The following is a 19,090-nucleotide window of genomic DNA, read 5'->3' as shown; positions in this document are numbered from 1 at the left end:
TCCAGCGAAATTCCCCCATAGGAATCACTGTTTTGCCAATCACTATAGCAAACACAAAAAGTCAATGTCTAGCGAAAAAACTGTCATGCAGGGTAACTGTCTAGCGAGGCATCACTGTATTAGGAAACAAAATTTGAAACTTTTTTTTTGGAAGTGCAGCATCCTTCATTAAAAGCTTCTTTCTTTGCAGCCCTTTCAGTTGCCAAAAACTTGCCTCATGAAAATGACAGTGCTGCATCCAATGGCCTGGAAATAAGCTGCATTGAGTCTAGCAGAACTCAGTTTGAATCAGCATAGGACTGATCAAAATTTGATCCTTAGACTATCTTTCTCCTGTTCATTATCCAGCACTGTACTTCCTCTTAGTGACTAAGAAGAAACAAAGATAGAGAGAGTGCTCTCAGGGCTCAATTACATATCATAATGCTCCTCTTTTATGTCCAGATTGGCAAATCTCTAACTAATTAAAAATCTCCAATGATGCACAGTTTTGTGGGGATGGGATTTGGGGGAGGGGTTAAACACTCATGTGGGAGTTGTTTATTTTAAGATGATTGTGGTCACACTTTTAAAAAACTCATTTTGGCATTTGTGATCATGTGGCCAGAGTAAATAGTGCCCATGGAGGTCTGCACGGTTTGCAGAGTTTGGGGTGCCAAGTACAACTGGTTTTGGACTGCAAGATACCCTACAATCTTCCTTTCCCCCACCCAATCTGTTTCCACCCAATCTGTTTCCAATTTAGTACTGCAGTGATCTAGTGCTATGCCACTTCAAAACTTGTATTTTAAAAATTAATATTAAAAAAAGATGATTGAGGCCAGCGGTAAATAATTCTATATACACAACAAAACAGAGTACAACATAATGGCCGTACAGAAGAACGATGATGGCTTTGGACATGACAATTCTTAAAGGGCAGAGTAAATGGCTGTTAGAGTAGTTGTGGACTGTGCTGTAGGCCACTGGTTCTTAACCTTGGGTTACTCAGGAGTTTTGGACTGCAACTCCCAGAAGCCTTCACCACCAGCTGTCCTGACTAGGGTTTCTGGGAGTTGCAGTTCAAAAGCAACCGAGTAACAAAGGTTAAGAACCACTGCTGTAGGCTACTGATCCTGGCTTTGCTGAATAAAGCTTGCTGAGTCTAGTGTTAACTATTTCAAGAAGGTTACAAGATATGGTTGAGGTGAAGGATTAAATTCCTGGTGCAGAGTGAAAACTGGAAAAACCAGGACCCAGATTGCCAAAGTACAAGTATACCACCCAGTTTACAGTACAATCAGGCTAAAATTTACTCCATGAGAACCACACAACATTAAATCAATTTCTGAAAACACAAACCAGCTCCTAATTTAATTCAACAGTATAGTCGCTCCTTCAGCCGTGTTTCCAAAGAGTAGGAGATTTAATCCAGCCAGCTAGCAGTTAAGATTCCTTTTTAAGCATTCCCTAAAACTGAAAGCATTAGCACTCCTTCCAAGGCATTTACAAACCTGAGGCAGGCATGCCTAGAACTTTTTCACTGTGTATTTCAGCAATTTTTGCTCAACCTGATTATTACAGAATAATGTTTTATACTGTGTATTGTCCAGTGAACTCTTCTATATTCAAAGAACATTTTTATTTCATTATAATATTTTCCCTCATCACTGCTGCTCACTACAATTGTAGTCATCTTGAGCTGGTATCCACCCTGCCCACCTCCTCACAATCTTTTCCTTCTGAGATGTAGTGTGAATACTCATCACTGCAGCTTATGGATGCGAGTTCCTTGTGAGTTGTCCAGTATCATACTTCTACACATTCCAGGCTGATTAGCATTCTCTTTCTCTGTTTTTATACCACATTCTCACAGTCACTTTCTACCTTCTTATGAATTGGGTGTTCTTGTGAGGGTTCAGTTTTCGGGGCTGTCTGTTCCTCTAATAAAGGACGAGTCGGTTGAGATAAATCAAAAGGTTCAGTATTTATTGCAACATCAACTCCAACAGGGTTCACCCCAAAAAGGGGTTCAAAGATTCTTGCAACATATTGCTCGGTTTTAACGGGGTCCATAAACCATTTACAAAAGGGTTTGTTGTCTCTGGGTTCCAAGGTCCTGTTAATAACGGCACAGTCCCCTGCCCAGGGTCCAGTTCTTCGTCCAGGGATATCAACAGTAAAGTCTCTTCATCCCTGCTCCACTCACCCCAGGACGACATGTCTCCTCCATCGCCTCCCCAGGGGCCGGGCAACCCCCCAGCTTCCTCAATTTGGCTATATGCCATTGCTTCTTCCGTTCTAGCTCTTTGGCTACCGCTTCCCTTTCTTCCCGGAGCTTCCTCCTACACTCCTTGGCTTCGGTCTCACCCCAATACGAAGGGCGAGGTTTCAGCCCAAGCTGGCGGCGTTTCTCCGCCTCCTCATGGGGGACTCGGACCTGCTCCCATTTGTGGGTCCAGGGATCCTCCATCCAGATCCACTCCCATCCCCCGGTATCTCTGTCGGCTTCCCTCTTATATCTCCCGCCGCTGCCTCAATCTCCTCCCTCCTTCTTCCCGCCAAAGATTCCCCGGGTCCCGGGGAAAGGGTTAACCCTTTCATAGTCACCTCCAAGTCTCACGTATCTAACCCCTTATTCAAGGTAAGGGGTTTGGCGACCACTTGTTCCCAATCTGGGGTCTCCACGCCTTTCTCTTCCCGACGCGTTGGGGACGGAGGTGGGGATGTCTGTGTGTGAAGGGTTCTCTTCGAGAGCGACGGCACTCCCATTAAGGCCTCCACTTTGGGGGTCTCACAGTTCTTAATGCTGTTTTTGTTATTGTCGAGGAGGTTTTTTTAGCACTGCAATTGGAGCAAGTGCAGAGACATACCACTGCTCTTCTCATAGCAAAAACGGCAGGCCACTACTCTCTTCCATCAAGCAGGGGGTTGGACTTCATGGCCTTATAGTCCCCTTCTAACTTCACTATTCTATGATTCTGTAATTCTATGATCATTGCACGGCCTTTTATACTTCTGCTTGCAGCCGCATTAACCTGCGCTCCAGTCCACTTTTGTATGGGTTTTCTAGCGATAGTGTGATGCCATTAGCCCACCAAGTGGTGTGGTGCAATTGTGGCATTAACTTATTTTGGTATCCCATTTCTCCTCTAGGGAGCTCAAGGTGGCAAAAATAGTTCTTCCACTTCCTCTATTTTTATCCTGACAACAACCTTATGATGCTTGGCCCAAGCCACTCAGTGAGTTTTATAGCTGAGTGGGTCATTCTAATCTTAGCATTTTGATTGTCTGTACCTTTGTCACAAAGAACAAGTTCTCATGAAGTTTAAGAATCATGATGGCCTCGGGCAGCCAAATGTCTCTTGTCCAGGGAACCAAGATCTGCTAGATAGGTCCAGCTTCATTGTGGCGTGAATACATGATAAGCCAGTGCAATCATTTTGTTCAGTCTTTTCCCCTGCTGATGTCCTGGTGGCATGAGGAGGGGGTAGTAGTAGGGATTTTGCCGTTTCATTGCTTTCCAAATTTGCTGTCAGCAGTGGCACTGTTTACTACTATGAGCAGGGCTTGAAAATTTTTAGAATATCTCATCAGTCAGTCAAAGATTCCACCAGTCAGCATGACCAGACCATAGTCCTGCAATTTATGTTAACAAATTTAAACTAGGCACTTTTTCACTTTTATTTCTATGTAACAATATGTGCAAACCCAAAATAAATTGTATTACGTACGTGGGAATTACTGATTTATATCCTCAGACTTGGGTTGCTTTATTACTTGCGTGCCTGTGGGGACATGAAGCTTGTATTTTGAATGCCTTTCTTTTGAATGTCTTCAGCAAAAATAAAACTGAAAGCAAAAGTGCCTGACCTCTTAAGGAGCCACGGTTCCCTCCCACTCTAGGATGTGTCCTCGTTCGGTTGAAATTGGGAGCAGGAAATTTCCATATTCTCCAGCATGGGGCTACTCTACATTCTCCTGCAGAGTTATATCTTTATGTGCCTCTGGAACTCTATTCTTGCAAGAAGAGGACAGTTTTCCTTTTGCAATAGGAGGGGGTGGGGAGGACTGCAGGATTAGAGAGAGAGAGGCTTGTGGAGCAGCATTTTTCACTGGTCACAGATGAGTGGATGAGTGCATTTTTCAAGCCCTATGAGAGAGGTAATCATGTCATTTAAGAGTATGATTAGAGATGGGGCTATTCATATACAAATACCCTACACAGGTGGAGATAGTGAGGGTCCAGCCCCATGGGGCCAGATGGTCCACTCACCAATGCAGTAATCCTGTGGGATCCACGCTGCCGTCCTATCACTCTGGAGATCGCAATTGCTGAGCCACTCTTCAGTCTGGCAGAGAAGCTTGTCGTCCCACCTCCTGCCAGGAGCGGCTCGATTATCACGATCTCCGGAGCGGTAGGATGGCAGTGTGGATCCCGCGGGCTCTGTGCATCAGTGAGTGGACCGTCTGGCTCCATGGGGCTGGACCCCCATTATCTCCACCTGTGTGGGGGTATTCGTATTTGCATACAAATGCGAATACCCCCATCTCAGTATGATCCATCACTTCATTCAGTGAATGTAATGTCAGTGGTATTGGTTTTCATTGATATGAAAACTCATATCATAGTTGAAACAGTGTTAACGTCAAATATTAAGAAAAACATGTTGAACTATCTGCTGTAGATTTTAATAAAACTTTGTAGGTTACAATATTGTTATTATTGCCTATTTAATTTAATTTGATTTGACTTGAATTAAATGTATTCTGTGCCCAAGTGAAATATGATGACTGAAATCCTGTTGCTTAGTGTAAAAACATTTGTAACTTTCAGTCCATTCCTAACTGACAAATGAAAGAGTTCTTGCTGCAATTTGTGTGGGTGTATGCATGTACTGATTGGTATGAGCACATGTACCCTAAGAACAGTGGCGGGAATTTTATTTGCCAGTTACGAATAGACTGCAAGTTACAAATTTTCTAAGCAACAAGATTTGAGTCAATACATATTTAAAAGAAACAGCTCTAGTACAGTGGTGCCTTGCAAGACGAGTGCTCCGTTTTTACGACGAAATCGCATAACGACGAAGTTTTTGCGATTGCAAAAGCAATCATAAAATGATGTTTCCTATGGAGGAATTTCGCTTTGCGATGATTGGTTCCCTGCTTCGGGAACCGATTCTCGCAAAACAACGATTTTCCTACAGCTGATCGGCGGTTTCAAAATGGCAACCGGATAAACAAAATGGCCGCCCGCTGTTTTCTGGGATGGATTCCTCGCTGCACGGGAAGCGAAAATGGTCGCGCTATGGAGGATCTTCGCTGGACGGTGAATTTCAAGCCCATAGGAATGCATTAATCGGGTTTTAATGCGTTTCTATGGGCTTTTTAATTTCGCTTTACAATGTTCTCATTCTACAGCAATTTTGCTGGAACGAATTAACATCATAATGCGAAGCACCACTGTATATTGTTTGTAAACTGTGATGCTGGAGTTTCTTTCTGAGGAATATATTGAGAGACTGTGATATGAAAGAACATGTTTCAGGGGTATGTAGTGCATAGATTCTGTTTACCTGCTTCTGTTTACCTCTTTGCCCCTACTAAAACATCAAAATCCTGTGTCACCAAAATTCACTGACATAGCACTGTAAAAACTACTGCATTAGAGCCCTCCCAGTCTAATTAAAATAACTATAACCCTTTTAACTCCTGTACATTGAAAACTTCCTTGTTACTCCCCTGTCCCCCTTTGTTTCTCTTTATTTTTCATTTCTGGAAATATCACTTTACTTACTGGTAGTCACTCTTGCAATTAAGGACCTGTCCATACGGGCATATAGTGTATGGACTGCTGTTGATACAGTTTGGTTTGAACCAAATGATGGCATTCACACATGTTTCTACATAGCTCAATCCATGCTTTCCCTTTAAGAGCTATTGTGTAATTCTCTGGCACACCACTAGGGCATGTGTTCTTTTGGTGTGATTCAGTATGGTCCTGACCAGCTTGTTTTGTAGCCTGTGTGGATGATGAGTTTGTACTCAAATGGAGTTGTGGGCAGCATTATCAAAGATGACAATTCTGTGATGTAGTAGTTGGCCTGTGATATTAAAAGGCAGGATGGAGAAATCCTCTATTTTAATTACCTTTTAATATTTCTCTTACTAATGCAGTGGAATTCTACCATACTCGGTGGATGCAGTTCTCTTTTCTTATGCTTATAAGAATATACATAGGTCAGGAATTTATAATCCGTACCACAACCATCAAAAATCCTTTCATACATAAATCCATTTCCTTCCCCCTCTTACTTTTTAGTAACCTAACTGTGATGGGTGTTGTGAAGAAGCATTGTAATTGTTCTTGTTGTTAGATAGTATTAGAAGTATACTTTATTGTTTTATAGTCCAAGAGGCTATACGCAAGAGCATAAATTAAATAAGTCTTTAAAATTGTAATTATATAATTTTGAGTCTGAAAACTCTGCCTATCTACTTGATGTCATGCAGAGAACTTGTAAAAGTTCTTGATATATCTTGATATCTCTTAGCTAGCAGGACAATCTTTGTCCAAAGTCCTTCTCTTCTGATGCAACAGATATTGCTTAATAATAATAATAATAATAATAATAATAATAATAATATAATTTATTGTCATTGTAAGTATATACACAGTATATCATACAACGAAATTCACAGACACCCAGAGACCAGACACATGCACACACATAACATTCCCCAAACACTCCCCACCCACTAGAAATCCCCACTAACAATACAAACATCTACACCTCAGGCCAAGTAACACAGTCCAACTGATTATTCACTACTGGTGGTCTTTAAGCTCATTATTAATTGCAATTATAGCTCTAGGATAAAAACTATTGAGAAAACGTGTGGTCCGATTTCTCAATTAATAATTAACTCAATTAAGCAGTTACTGGTTGAATTCCTGTTACTTTGTATAGTAGTAAATCACACTGGATTAAGATAACTTGAATCATTGAGGATTGGGTGAGTCAACTCAGAGTTGCCCAGAGACCTTTGGGTAGTGTGGGCAGCATATAAATTAATTAAATAAATAATAATAATAATAACTCCCTAGGTTCCATTGATTCAAAAGGTCTACTCTAGTTGTGATTTACTATACTGAAGTAAATTGCAACTTAAGTAGGACCATTTAAATCAACGCAGATTGTGGAAGAGCTGAATCACCATGTCCCTACTGATTCAGTGGGCCTACTCTAGTCAGTCTTTCTATGCTAAACAACAGGTTTTCAGCCACTGTATCCATTATGAGGATTGCAGAATTGCTTCTTTTCAAAAGGTAGCATATGGTAGGTTTCCATTGTGAAAAGAGTCCACTCTGGTATTTCTATGGTTCTGGTAGATTCGATTATTTTGAATTTTATGCACTTCTCTGAGAATCAACATTCCAGTTTGTTTACAAATTGATATATTTACTACTGTCATTAAATTATTTTCTCCAAAGCTTTTTAATTTTTTATAATTGCTATGAATTTTTAGTAACAGATTTTTTAAAAAGTATGTGTTAGAACTATTTTTATCCAAAGTACTGAACACTGGCAATTAACATTTTCTTGCAATAAACATGTTGATGACCTTTTTATCATAAAACTTTACAAAATACTGTATAGAGCAAACTAAAAAATCATATGTGTTCTTATATTAATGTGTATGTGTTAAGTTATATATACCTTGTTCTTATATTTTAAATTGTTTATATTATACGTTGTTAGCCGCCCAGAGTAGTCAATTGACTAAATGGGTGGGGTATAAATTCTAATAATAATAATAATAATAATAATAATAATAATAATAATAATAATAATAATAATAATAATAATAATAATAATAATAATAATAATAATAATAATAATAATAATAATAAGCAAACTTTATTATGCAAGTATAGTGCATGTGTTTTGGGGCCTTATTTTATTGAAATATTTGTATGTGTTTTCTCTAGTGGACCAACTATATCCATGGGTGGCAGGACCGCTGGGTGGTCTTGAAAAACAACACTCTAAGTTACTACAAGTCTGAAGATGAGACAGAATATGGCTGCAGGGGCTCAATCTGCTTGAGTAAGGCTGTCATTACAGTAAGTGTTGTCTTAAAGATTCTTTAACTTGTTACTCTAGTTCTTTAGATGTATTTCCAGACAATTTTTGTACAGGAAAGCTGAGAAAATACTATGTGAAAACCGTGAATATATTTAATTGGTCACAGGTAGGTAGATTACCTGCTTCTGAACACTTGGAAGTTGTTGCACACTGCAGGATTCTGCTAGGCATGGTCCAAGCCATAATGTTTGCATAAACAGCAGAACTGTGCTTGTAGCCAGACTTTCATTTTATTTGGTGTAGCAGTTCCCATTACTGTACTAGACAAGCTGCTGCTGTTCAAAAAGTAGCTTGTCTCCTTGGCAGCAAGAACACTGCACCAAGAACAAACAAGCTGTAGCTGTACATGCAGTTCTCCCACATGCATATTGAGTCTCTTGAGTCTGGACTGGTCAAGACAAATTTTTATATTCCCATGCCATATTTTAAGAAGCATTTGATAAAGATAACTGAGGTCTGAATCATACATTACCAACAGTAACATGAGACAATCATTGGCACATGAATGTTTTCATGCAGATCTGCTGATATATCAGGAAGCAGTCATGTAGTGCCTGGTCATGTGGTTACCTTGTATCTGAGTGTTGTCTTGCGATGGGAGCCAGCAATACTGACACAGAAAGTGATAGAGGCTTTTTCCATGTCCCCAAAATACCTTTCTTGATCTGTTGTGTGATCAACACCAGCTCTTTCCTGTTCTCAGAATAAAATAATGGACCACAATGCAGCAGTGCTCAGGCTTTCTGCTGATTTTGGACTGAATCCACAAGGTACCTTCACAGGAGTCTTTTCTGCCTGTTTTGGGATGTTTTTCTCACATCCCATTCAGCAAGGTTTCCTGTCTGTCTGTGTGGCATTTTCAGAGAAGCAGAGAGACAGGATCCACTTCTTTCAGTCCAGTGGCATACACCTACATTTGAATTCCACTCTTGTTTTACAATTTCAGGTGTATCAATTGAGAAGGCAAGATGATGCAAAAAAAGTGCAGTTACAAAGAGTATTGACTATACAGTACATCAGAATTGTGTTTAGTATAATTGGCTCCTACTGTGATGCAGCCAGATGCTATATTTAGGAGGAAATATAAATATGAAGACTTTGACAGACGATTTGTATCTATCTTGATATTCCTTGACATCAGGTGAATGTTAGGTAGCAGTGATGTTCTCGTAGATTCTCATTACTTGTAAGTCATTCTGAGAACAGCCACTTGAGTCAGCTATTGGAGGGAGATAAGCAATATATGGCATCTCAAAATGGTTTCCCTTGCAAATATATTTTCAGAGTGATAAATCTACCTTTTATAAATAAAAGAGGTTACATGAAGAAGCTGAAGGAGAAAGCTCCCTTGAGAAATTATAGCTCCAGAAAGACTATCGTATTTTTTTCTCCATAAGACGCACTCCCCCCCCAAAAAATGGGGGGAAAGTCTGTGCGTCTTATGGAGTGAAGGCCACGATTTCGCCCCCACTGGCCCCATGGGGGGGAGCGTCGCAAGGGTCCGAATGAGCCTTCCAGGACCTTTGCGATACTCCCCCACCCCCACAGGGCCAGTGTGCGCAAATCACCACCTTCTGGGAGTCTTTTGAGGCTTGGGAAGCTTCAGAAGACTCCCAGAAGGTGGCAATTTTGCCCCCTCTGACAGCCGGAGGGGCAGGGTGAGTCTCTAAAGTGTCCTAAGGTGTGTTCCATAAGATGGACCTCTCCATAAGGCTCACCAATTTTTAGGAGAAGAGAACAGATTATTTTTTTCCTGTTTTCTTCTCCTAATAATGTGGTGTGTCTTATGGAGAGGTGTGTCTTATGGAGCAAAAAATACAGTACTTTTATGGAACCATGCAGTAGTCTAGTTATTTACTTATTTAGTTACTGAATTTGTACCCGGCACCAATATGGCAACCAGGCGACTCTGGGCAGCTAACAGTGGTGCCTCGCATAATGAGCGCACCATTTAACGATGAATCCACATAGCGATCTATGTTTTAGATCATTAATGCGATCGCATTGCGATGTTTTAATGGGTAAAACATTGCATTGCAATGATCGGTAAGCGTTTCACTTACCGATCTTCGCATTGCGATGTTTCTAAAACAGCTGATTGGCGGTTCCAAAATGGCCGCAGAGTGCCCAAAATGGCCGCTGCAACCATTTTCGCACCCTGCCCTCGCTTACCAAGGGCGCGAAAATGGCGGCGCTATAGAGGAACTTCGCTGAACGGTGAGTTTGGGCCCCATAGGAATGAATTAAATGAAGTTTAATGCATTCCTATGGCTTTTTCCGTTCCGTTTAGCGATGTTTCCTCATAGCGACGATTAATCCGGAACGGATTAACATCGCTATGAGGGGCACCACTGTATTAAAACACGATAAAATAAATAAATTAATACAAGCCACAGGATAAATCAAACCATATGGCAATAAAGATGGTCAAAAGGGTGATGGAGAGGATGAGAAAAAGGATGGTAAAAGGGAGGCTGAGATCATAATACTCCAGGAAAGCCTGATGGAAGAGCCAAGTCTTCAATGCTTGTTTAAACCCATCCAGCAACTGTGCCATGCAGATCTCAATGGGCAGGTTGTTCCATGGGGGGGGCAACCACTGAGAAGGCCCAGCTTCTTGTTCTTTCCCTCCAGGCCTCCTTCGGAGTCAAGGTTCTCAACCTTGATCCCCACCTGTGAAGAACGGGTATAACGGACAGATCTCGCTGGGTACAGGCATTCTGATAGGTACCAAGGTCCTAACCATTTTGGGCTTTGAATGTTATCATCATAACCTTGAAGTCGATGCAGAAATGAACTGGTAGCCAATGAAAGGCGGCCAGATGGGGGAGATGTGCTGGAATTTCTTCATCCCGGTTATTAATATGGCCGGCGAATTTTGGACCAGTTGAAGTCTCCGCATCAGCCTCAAGGGTAGCCCCATGTAGTAAGCACTACAGTAGTCTATTCTTGAGATTATGAGGGCATGAATCAGCTTCATGAGTGCCCCCATGTCTAGATAGGAATGCAGCTGGGCAATCCTCTAAAGATGGAAATGGGCTGCCCGGACCACAGATGCCACCTGGGTGTCCATGGTGAAATCCGGGTCTAGGCAGATGACCAAGCTGCAAACCTCACTCTTTGTGGGAAGAGTCACTCCCCCAAAGGAGAGGGAGTTTCCCAACCCACTGATACCAGGGCCGCCCGCAGGCAAAGTATCTGTCTTGTACAACCTCAGTCCATTTGCCCTCATCCACTTCAGAATGGTCCCCAAGCAGCGTTCAGGGGTCAGAACAGCATCCATTAGAGTTGGAAAAAAAGGAGAGATAGAGCTGGGTGTCATCAGCGTACTGATGACACCGGGCCCCACAACTCCAGATGACCTCACCCAGCGGCCTCATATGGATATTAAATAGCATTGGCAAGATGATTGACCCCTGTGGAACCCCACAATTGAGGATCCATGGGGTAGAAGTCATCTTGACAAGCTGCATTCTCTGGGGACAGTCTTCCCCATGCCAAAGTGAAGCCACTGATTCCCAATTTGGAGATCCGCCCCAGGAGAATACTGTGATCAATGGTATCAAAGACTGCTGAGATATTGAGGAGGACCAAGAAGGATATATTGCCCCTGTTGGCCTCCCTCAAGAGGTCATCCTGCAGGGCAACCAATGTTGTTTCCTTACCGTGGCATGGCCTGAAGCCCGACTGGAATGGATCAAGGGCATCAGTTTCCTCCAGGAGGGCCTGGAGCTGATTGGCCACCACCCTCTCGACCACTTTGCTCAAGAAACAAAGGTTGGCAATGGGCTTATAATTCCCTATTTTGTCTGCGGCCAAATTAGGTTTCTTTCGAATGGCTATTGTCTAATTTGCATTCTCTAGGACTGTCATGTTCCCATGTGGCCCCTGATTGTTTCACCAAACTAAGAACTCATGCTACATGTCTTTCATCTGCCACTAGTTGATTACATCAACATGGTTTATTGTTAATCATAGAAGTCCAGGCAATGTGTCATTTTTAAAAGAACCAATAGATTTTTTTTTTAATTTTTTGTTTGTTTAAGTTTGTTTTAGGAGGGGAAACTTAATGGTTTGCCCTCATAAACAAATGAAGGTGTCATGATCCCCACGTGGCCCCTGCTTGTTTCACCAAACTAAGAGCTCACGCTACATGTCTTTCAGCTGCCATCAGTTGATTACATCAACATTATCTATTATTAATGATAAATGTCCAGGCCATATGTCATTTAAAAAGAACAGAATAGAATTTTTTTTATTTTTACAGATGTAGATACTTCAAACAATGTTAACTCTTAACAAACATCCTCCTTCATCCACTCTCAACCACTTCTCCTGCCCAAACTCCCCAAACTCTTCAACTCTCTTTCCCAAACTCAAAACTCCCTATCTAAACTCCCATTCCTCCTGCTGAGTTTCTTATATCTCATGACTCCGCCCCTCCAGCACTCCCATTGGTCTATGCAAATAGTATATGAATAGTCATTATCTGGGCGGATGCCACATTCCTCCCCCCTTAAGTTTATTTTAGGAGGGGAAACTTAACGGTTTGCCCTCATAAACAAATGAAGGTTTAAGGAAGGATACAAACACTAACTTTTTACATCACTTACATTACCAAGGTTACATTATATTCCTGTTACATTAATAAAGATATATTAACCTCGTACGTTACTTACATTAATAAGGATACATTACTTACATTAATACGAATTGCATTACTTTACTTTTACATTAATAAGGATACTTACCGTGTTTCCCCAAAAATAAGACCGGGTCTTATATCAGTTTTTGCTCAAAAAAGCATTAGGGCTTATTTTGGGGGGATGTTTTACTTTTTTCATGAACAACAATCTACATTTATTTAGTTACCATCATTTATTTTATTTATTATTATTAATTTATTCCCGTTCTCCTTCCCCTTCTTTAAAATGTACCTGGTGCAACTTCCTCCAGGTGTGCCTCCACCGCTGCCAGGAGGCGCCATGGTGGTGGCTCGGGTTCTTCCAGTGGCAGTGCCTGTGCTAAGGCTCCTGTTCGGGCTGGCAGGCGCTAGGTTTGTTTTGCGGGAAACAACGGCAGCAGTGAAGGGGGAGGCGTTGGTGTGGAAGGGGGCAGGGTCCCGAAGCTGGCAAGCCTAGTTGAGGAAAGAGCAGCAGCTGCTTCAACACGTGGCCCTGCCAGCAGCACCGAAGAGGGAGCCAAAGAAGAGGAGGGCTAAAAGAGTTACGGAAAGAGAGAGGGTGGGGGGAAAATAAAGGCAGGGTTGGGGGCTGGCTGGCTGGCGGGGGCTGGAGCTCCAAAATCGCCTCCCCCCTCCAACCTTGTGCTTTGTTGGCCTTGCCTGGGCACACACTGGGGGGGGGAGTGTGCACACTGTGGAGGTGCGAGCCCCAAGAGCCGTTGATAACTTAGGAGCCAAGGAGCAAGTTCCTGGAGGTGTGCAGCTCCTTCCTCTCTGGCTGTCCAGCCCCTCTGCGAGCAAGGGAAGTGGGAGAGGAGGGGAAGAATTTTTAAGTCTCTCTTGAGGGCTTGGGAGGATCCTGGTGAGTCCCTGGTGGAGGGCAGGGTTTCATTTAACTAGGGCTTATTTTTGGGGTAGGGCTTATTTTTGGGGTAGGGCTTATTTTGGGGGTAGGGCTTATTTTAGGGCTTATGCACTTTAAGTATATTCCACAACCATTACACAAACAGAACAGTTAATATATTACAGTCTTTTCTCCACCCATTAGTAATTTGGCCTTCGAGACAAGACGTCAGCAACCACACTCTGGGTCCCTTTTATGCTGTAGATTTCACAGTTAGAGTCTGCAGAATCAGCACCCATCTCATCAATCTGTTGTTGTTGGCTCGAATAGTCCTTAGCCATAGAAGAGGAGAGTGGTTGATGCACAGGACAAATCCTCTCCCCCAAATGCATGGCCTCAGCCTTTGCAGCGTCCACATGATAGCTAGGCACCCCTTCTCAATGGTGGATGGACGTCTCTCATCAAGTTGGAGTCTCTTGTCAATAAAGTCACTGGGTGTAGACTCCTGCTGTCATCTGCCTGGCACAGCACGGCTCCCAGTCCTCAGCTCACCTCTTTCGGATGAAGCATGTTTTCTTCTTGATTAGTGGCTTCATTTTCTCAACTATATACCCTGTTTCCCCGAAAATAAGACCTAATCTGAAAATAAGCCCTAGTATGATTTTTCTGTATGCTCGTAATATAAGCCCTACCCCCAAAGTAAGCACCACTTAAGTGAAACATCAACCTCCACCATTGTGCAGCAATCAGAAGATGACGTGACTGTAATTGAATAAATGTAGATTGTTGTAAATGAAAAAAAATAAAACATCCCATGAAAAAAAGCCCTAATGCATTTTTGGAGCAAAAATTAATATAAGACTCCATCTAATTTTCGGGGAAATAGGGTAGGTACTAGATTAATTCCGATAATACTTTCACTTGACTACTCATTAGTACCCTGCTTCCCCGAAAATAAGCCCTAACCTTAAATTAAACCCTAGTATGATTTTTCAGGGTGCTCGTAATATAAGCCCTACCCCAAAAATAAGCCCCAGTTAAGTGAAAGTCCCCCTCCCCACCCTGGCCTTTTCGTCTTCCACACCAATACTTGCCCCATGCTAAAAACTGCATTTTCCCCTCAACCTAATGCCCATTTCTGCTCAACTCCCAGTTTTATTTGTTCACATTGGTCTCTATTTAACCCCCTGGCAGTGTAATAGAAAGCCCAACAAATGCCTATGTGTTAGCGCTGCTAAAAGCTTGCTATCTATGGGTCCTATTGGAGCTCTGGGTGGGCGGGGGGAATTGAGATGTAACTAACCCAGTTATTGAAGAATTCTGTAGTTTCTGTGCAAATTAATGTATTTCTAGTTGTTACCATTTCTGAGACAAAAGACACAAACTTTCAGAAATATTTAAAACATGTGAAGGATGGTAGTAAATCAAGTGAGAACTGAAAACAAGTTCTTATCTAGTACATCTCCTCACTAGTTTTTAAATATATACAGTAAAGCATCCTTTTTAAATCCATGGGGAAAAACTCCCATATTTAATGCAATATTTCATAATCTTATATTTTGTAGTATAAACTGTCACCATCAGTTTTTACAGATGTAGACACAACCATGTTGTGTAAGTTTGTGAGTATCTGCAACTTCTAGCTTTCTAAATCCTAAAACTGATTTTGTGGGCATGCGTGTGTTAAATATTTCTCTTTACAAAATATCTTGCAAGGCAGAATAGTAAAGTTAATCAACTCAGCCATGAAATAGCCTGTGAAGCACAGCCATGACTGTATTTGAATATGAAGTGAAACTCTGACAATATGCCTGCTGTTTTTATAGCTGATTCAACAGGAAATCATGATTAATCTCTCTGGCAGAATTCTTTCCCCACAGAATTGGTAAGCTACCACACAAAGCTATCAGCTTTGAAAGAATACTGTGTAAAAAATGGCAGGAAAGCTGGAGAAAAAGTAGTGCAATTGTACTGTATATCCCTTGGATAGGCTAATGGCAACGGGCAGTATTGTACCTCTAAACCACTTTGGCCTTGATTGTTCCACAGTAACAGATTTCAGTGGAGGTGGGTGGGATAAGATGCTTACAGTATGTTTTTAGAGAAGAGGGAAGAAAGGAGGCAATGAATTAGCAAAGTCAAAATCCAAGTTCCACATCAAGGTAATACAGTGGTGCCTCGCATTGCGACATTAATTCGTTCCACAAAAATCGCTGTTGAACGAAAACGTCGCTATGCGATATTAAAAGGCCCATAGAAACGCATTAAAACCTGATTAATGCGTTCCTAGGGGCTTAAAACTCACCGTCCAGCGAAGATCCTCCATAGCGCGGCCATTTTCGCTGCCCGTGCAGCGAGGAATCCATCCCAGAAAACAGCAGGTGGCCATTTTGTTTACCCAGCAGCCATTTTGAAACCGCCAATCAGCTGTGCGAAAATAGTTGCTTTGCGATGATCGGTTCCCGAAGCAGGGAACTGATCATTGCAAAGCGAAATTCCCCCATAGGGAACATCAAAAAGCGATCACTTTTGCGATCGCAAAAAGTTTGTCACAAAGCGATTTCGTCGCTAAACGGAGCACTCGCTAACCGAGGCACCACTGTATTTTTATTAGAATAATTTTTGGGAAGTTAATCTCTGAGAAGTTAGTCTGTGCCATCTCAAATAGAGTCAGATAATAGATAGTATGCTTCATGTTGAATGTAATGGTAGACTTTGCTGCATTAATTTTCTATTTTATGATATATAATGTGGTATGTAAAACATTTTGGTTTTGTGCTTGGCATTGTTTGATGGTAGTAGTTTCAAATTTTGTTTGCTGATCTAAATAAGAAAACATTGTAGTTTTCTACAAACTACAGATAATGTATAGCAGTCTCATAGTTAATAATTATCTGTCATCAAGTTGATTCTGACTTAACAGTACCTTATCACTGTTTTCTAGTTGTAAATAACTAATAATAGTTTTTCTATTCTTTCTGCTGGTGGCATCTGGGACTGTACAGGTTGTTCAAGGCTGCACAGATGGCAGTACACATGATCCTATCAGCTACACGTACTCCAAATGATCTTGGCTGGTCCCTCTCCCAGGAAGCACAATGGGATTTGAACTCCTGGCACTTGAGGGTACCAGCTCTGTATTAGTCTGCAAATGGGCAGACATTACAGCCAAATGTTTTGATAAAGGTAGGGCAGATTACCAGTGGAGCTATTTCATACTCCATTGTAAAAGTCTAAAATTGCTATCTCACTGGAAAAGAGAAATCTGGGTTTTAAAAATTGTGTTTAGTTTCTTCTCAATACTTTAGTCACCTTTTTGTTGAAAATATTGCCTAAATTGTGAATGCATTGTCTGTTTCAGAACCTTGAAAGAAGAATATAAAGGTTGTTGTGGGTTTTTCGGGCACTGTCCTCTGAAGATGCCGGCCACAGAGACTGGCGAAACCTTAGGAAGAACAAACTTCAGAACATGGCCAAAGAGCTCGAAAAACCCACAACAATCAGAATATAAAGGCTTTGATCGTTCATCTAACATTGCTGGCACAAAAAGCAAACTGTACCAGTTTTAGTTTTGGTATTCTTAATTCACAACATGACTTCTAAATTTAGGGGAAGGAAGAACTTCAATACTATTCCCAATGATGTTCATACTTTTTTCTGTGGGTGACGTTGTTTAAACTTTGAAGATTGCTTACTGTACTCACTCCTCGTGTATATAATTGCATTGCTGGTTCTCAAACTGAAACCAGATCTCAGTGATTTGCACAAATGATGCTTGCAAATTTTATTTTCATAGAGAGAGAGAGCTGTAAGTGCTTGTTATGGTGTTCATGCAAGTTGATGACTCATATAAGCAGGTGTACACTAGCCTATTTTTATTTTATTGTTGAAAATCTACTTATTACTGGATTTTTTAAAAGAAAAATATTTTCGTTGAAGATAAATGAAAAGGCAATGTGTGTATGTGTATATACGTATACCTGGAAAAGATGAGTGAAGGAGAATACTCCTCTGCTGTACATAAATATGACACAATGCGTTTTTATTTCTTGTTTATGCATACTCATATCTCTTGGAATCTTGCCTAAAACTACTGTTTCTGGAAAAAATGCCAATCCTGAAAGTACACTGTTTTTAGAAAGTGCTTCAGAAGTGCTTAATGTAGAATACACTTGATACACAAGCGCCAATGCTAATGAAATTCCTTTACTACTTCTAGTAGTTCTGTTTATGTATAAAAGCTGTAAGTTTAAAAGGAGACATTCTAAGGTTTATGCCCAATATATTCAACATCAGATAACAAATAAATAAATTCAGCTGTGAAAGCAAACCTTTCACGTAGTATGACTTAAGTAGAGGACAATAAGATGAATTGCTGTGTGACTTGTTAATTTCTGGATTTTCCCCTTCAGCCTAGACATCTCAATTAATAAAACTGTGAGGCTACTGGTACATAATTGTGTTGTATCTTACTTGTGACAGTTTAAGCTAAATTCAAACATGATGACTGTATCAACATTGGAGTTCAAAACACCAATTAATGAGACAAACCCCTAACCCCATATTCATATTTAAAGCTGAAAAAAGAAATTGAATGAAGCCAAGAAGCGTAAGTGTAAAGGGACTCATGAAAAGAGACTTTCCACTGTGAAAAGATAGGAATATGTGGAGTCTTGGTGATTTAACTTCTCCCCACTTCAGCACTTGCCTTCCACAGGTCATTCTGGAGACTAGGATTACACTTGCATAGCGTATGATAAGGTATGGAGTATCACAGTGGGATGGAACAATGCAGGCCATTCGAAAAAGTATAGTTTCTTGGCAGCTTCACTCTCTTCATCCAGCTCAGTGTTACTTGCTTGGCAGACAGAAATTCTTATGATTATTTATAATTTAAAAGGCCCAAACAAACACAAACTCACTGATTTAGCAGTAAAAATAATTCCAGACAAATGCATTGTTGAATGAATGAGATAGCATTTAATCTCTAAACATTTTACAATACTGTACTTCAGTCTCATCTTTCAGTGTAACTGTGTCAACTCTGTAGAAAGATGGGCAAAGATGAAAATGTTTGCTTGAAAGATATGTATCTAAGAACCTTTGCAGTCTTACAGCATACTATGCGCTTATCATGAATCAAGAAAGTATGTCTTTCGCCTGGAAATCTGAAATTCATCATTGATTCATTATTTGTGATCTTCTTTGGCATGGTTTTGTGGCACTCTGGGGGTACTGAAAATGTGATTGTCATTTGTTTTATCATACATTAATTAAGATTAATTCACAGGTTTTTAATTTTTGGTACGCTAAACTCATGTAAATAAAACAATAAAATAATAATAAAGAAAATATCTATATATGTGCATCTCTGAAGGTCTTCCTGTGTATTTAAAGATTCTGTATGAGACTGGATTAGTGTATCTCTTA

The 19,090-nt window shown here is 40.9% G+C and overlaps 1 protein-coding gene across 2 annotated transcripts in view; it reads left to right on the top strand.

The window, feature by feature from the left end:
* The window catches only part of CERT1 (ceramide transporter 1), a 90,623-nt gene that overhangs the window by 11,388 nt on the left and 60,145 nt on the right, over window positions 1-19,090 (top strand). For both annotated transcript variants that reach the window (XM_072992662.2, XM_020804041.3), the window contains exon 2: window positions 7,976-8,110. In XM_072992662.2, coding sequence (XP_072848763.1) covers window positions 7,976-8,110 — 135 coding nt within the window. The remainder of the gene's footprint in view (window positions 1-7,975; window positions 8,111-19,090) is intronic.

The sequence above is a fragment of the Pogona vitticeps genome, chromosome 2, assembly GCF_051106095.1.
Source record: "Pogona vitticeps strain Pit_001003342236 chromosome 2, PviZW2.1, whole genome shotgun sequence".
Taxonomy (NCBI): Eukaryota; Metazoa; Chordata; class Lepidosauria; order Squamata; family Agamidae; genus Pogona; species Pogona vitticeps.
This window is presented reverse-complemented; position numbering and strand designations above follow the sequence as displayed.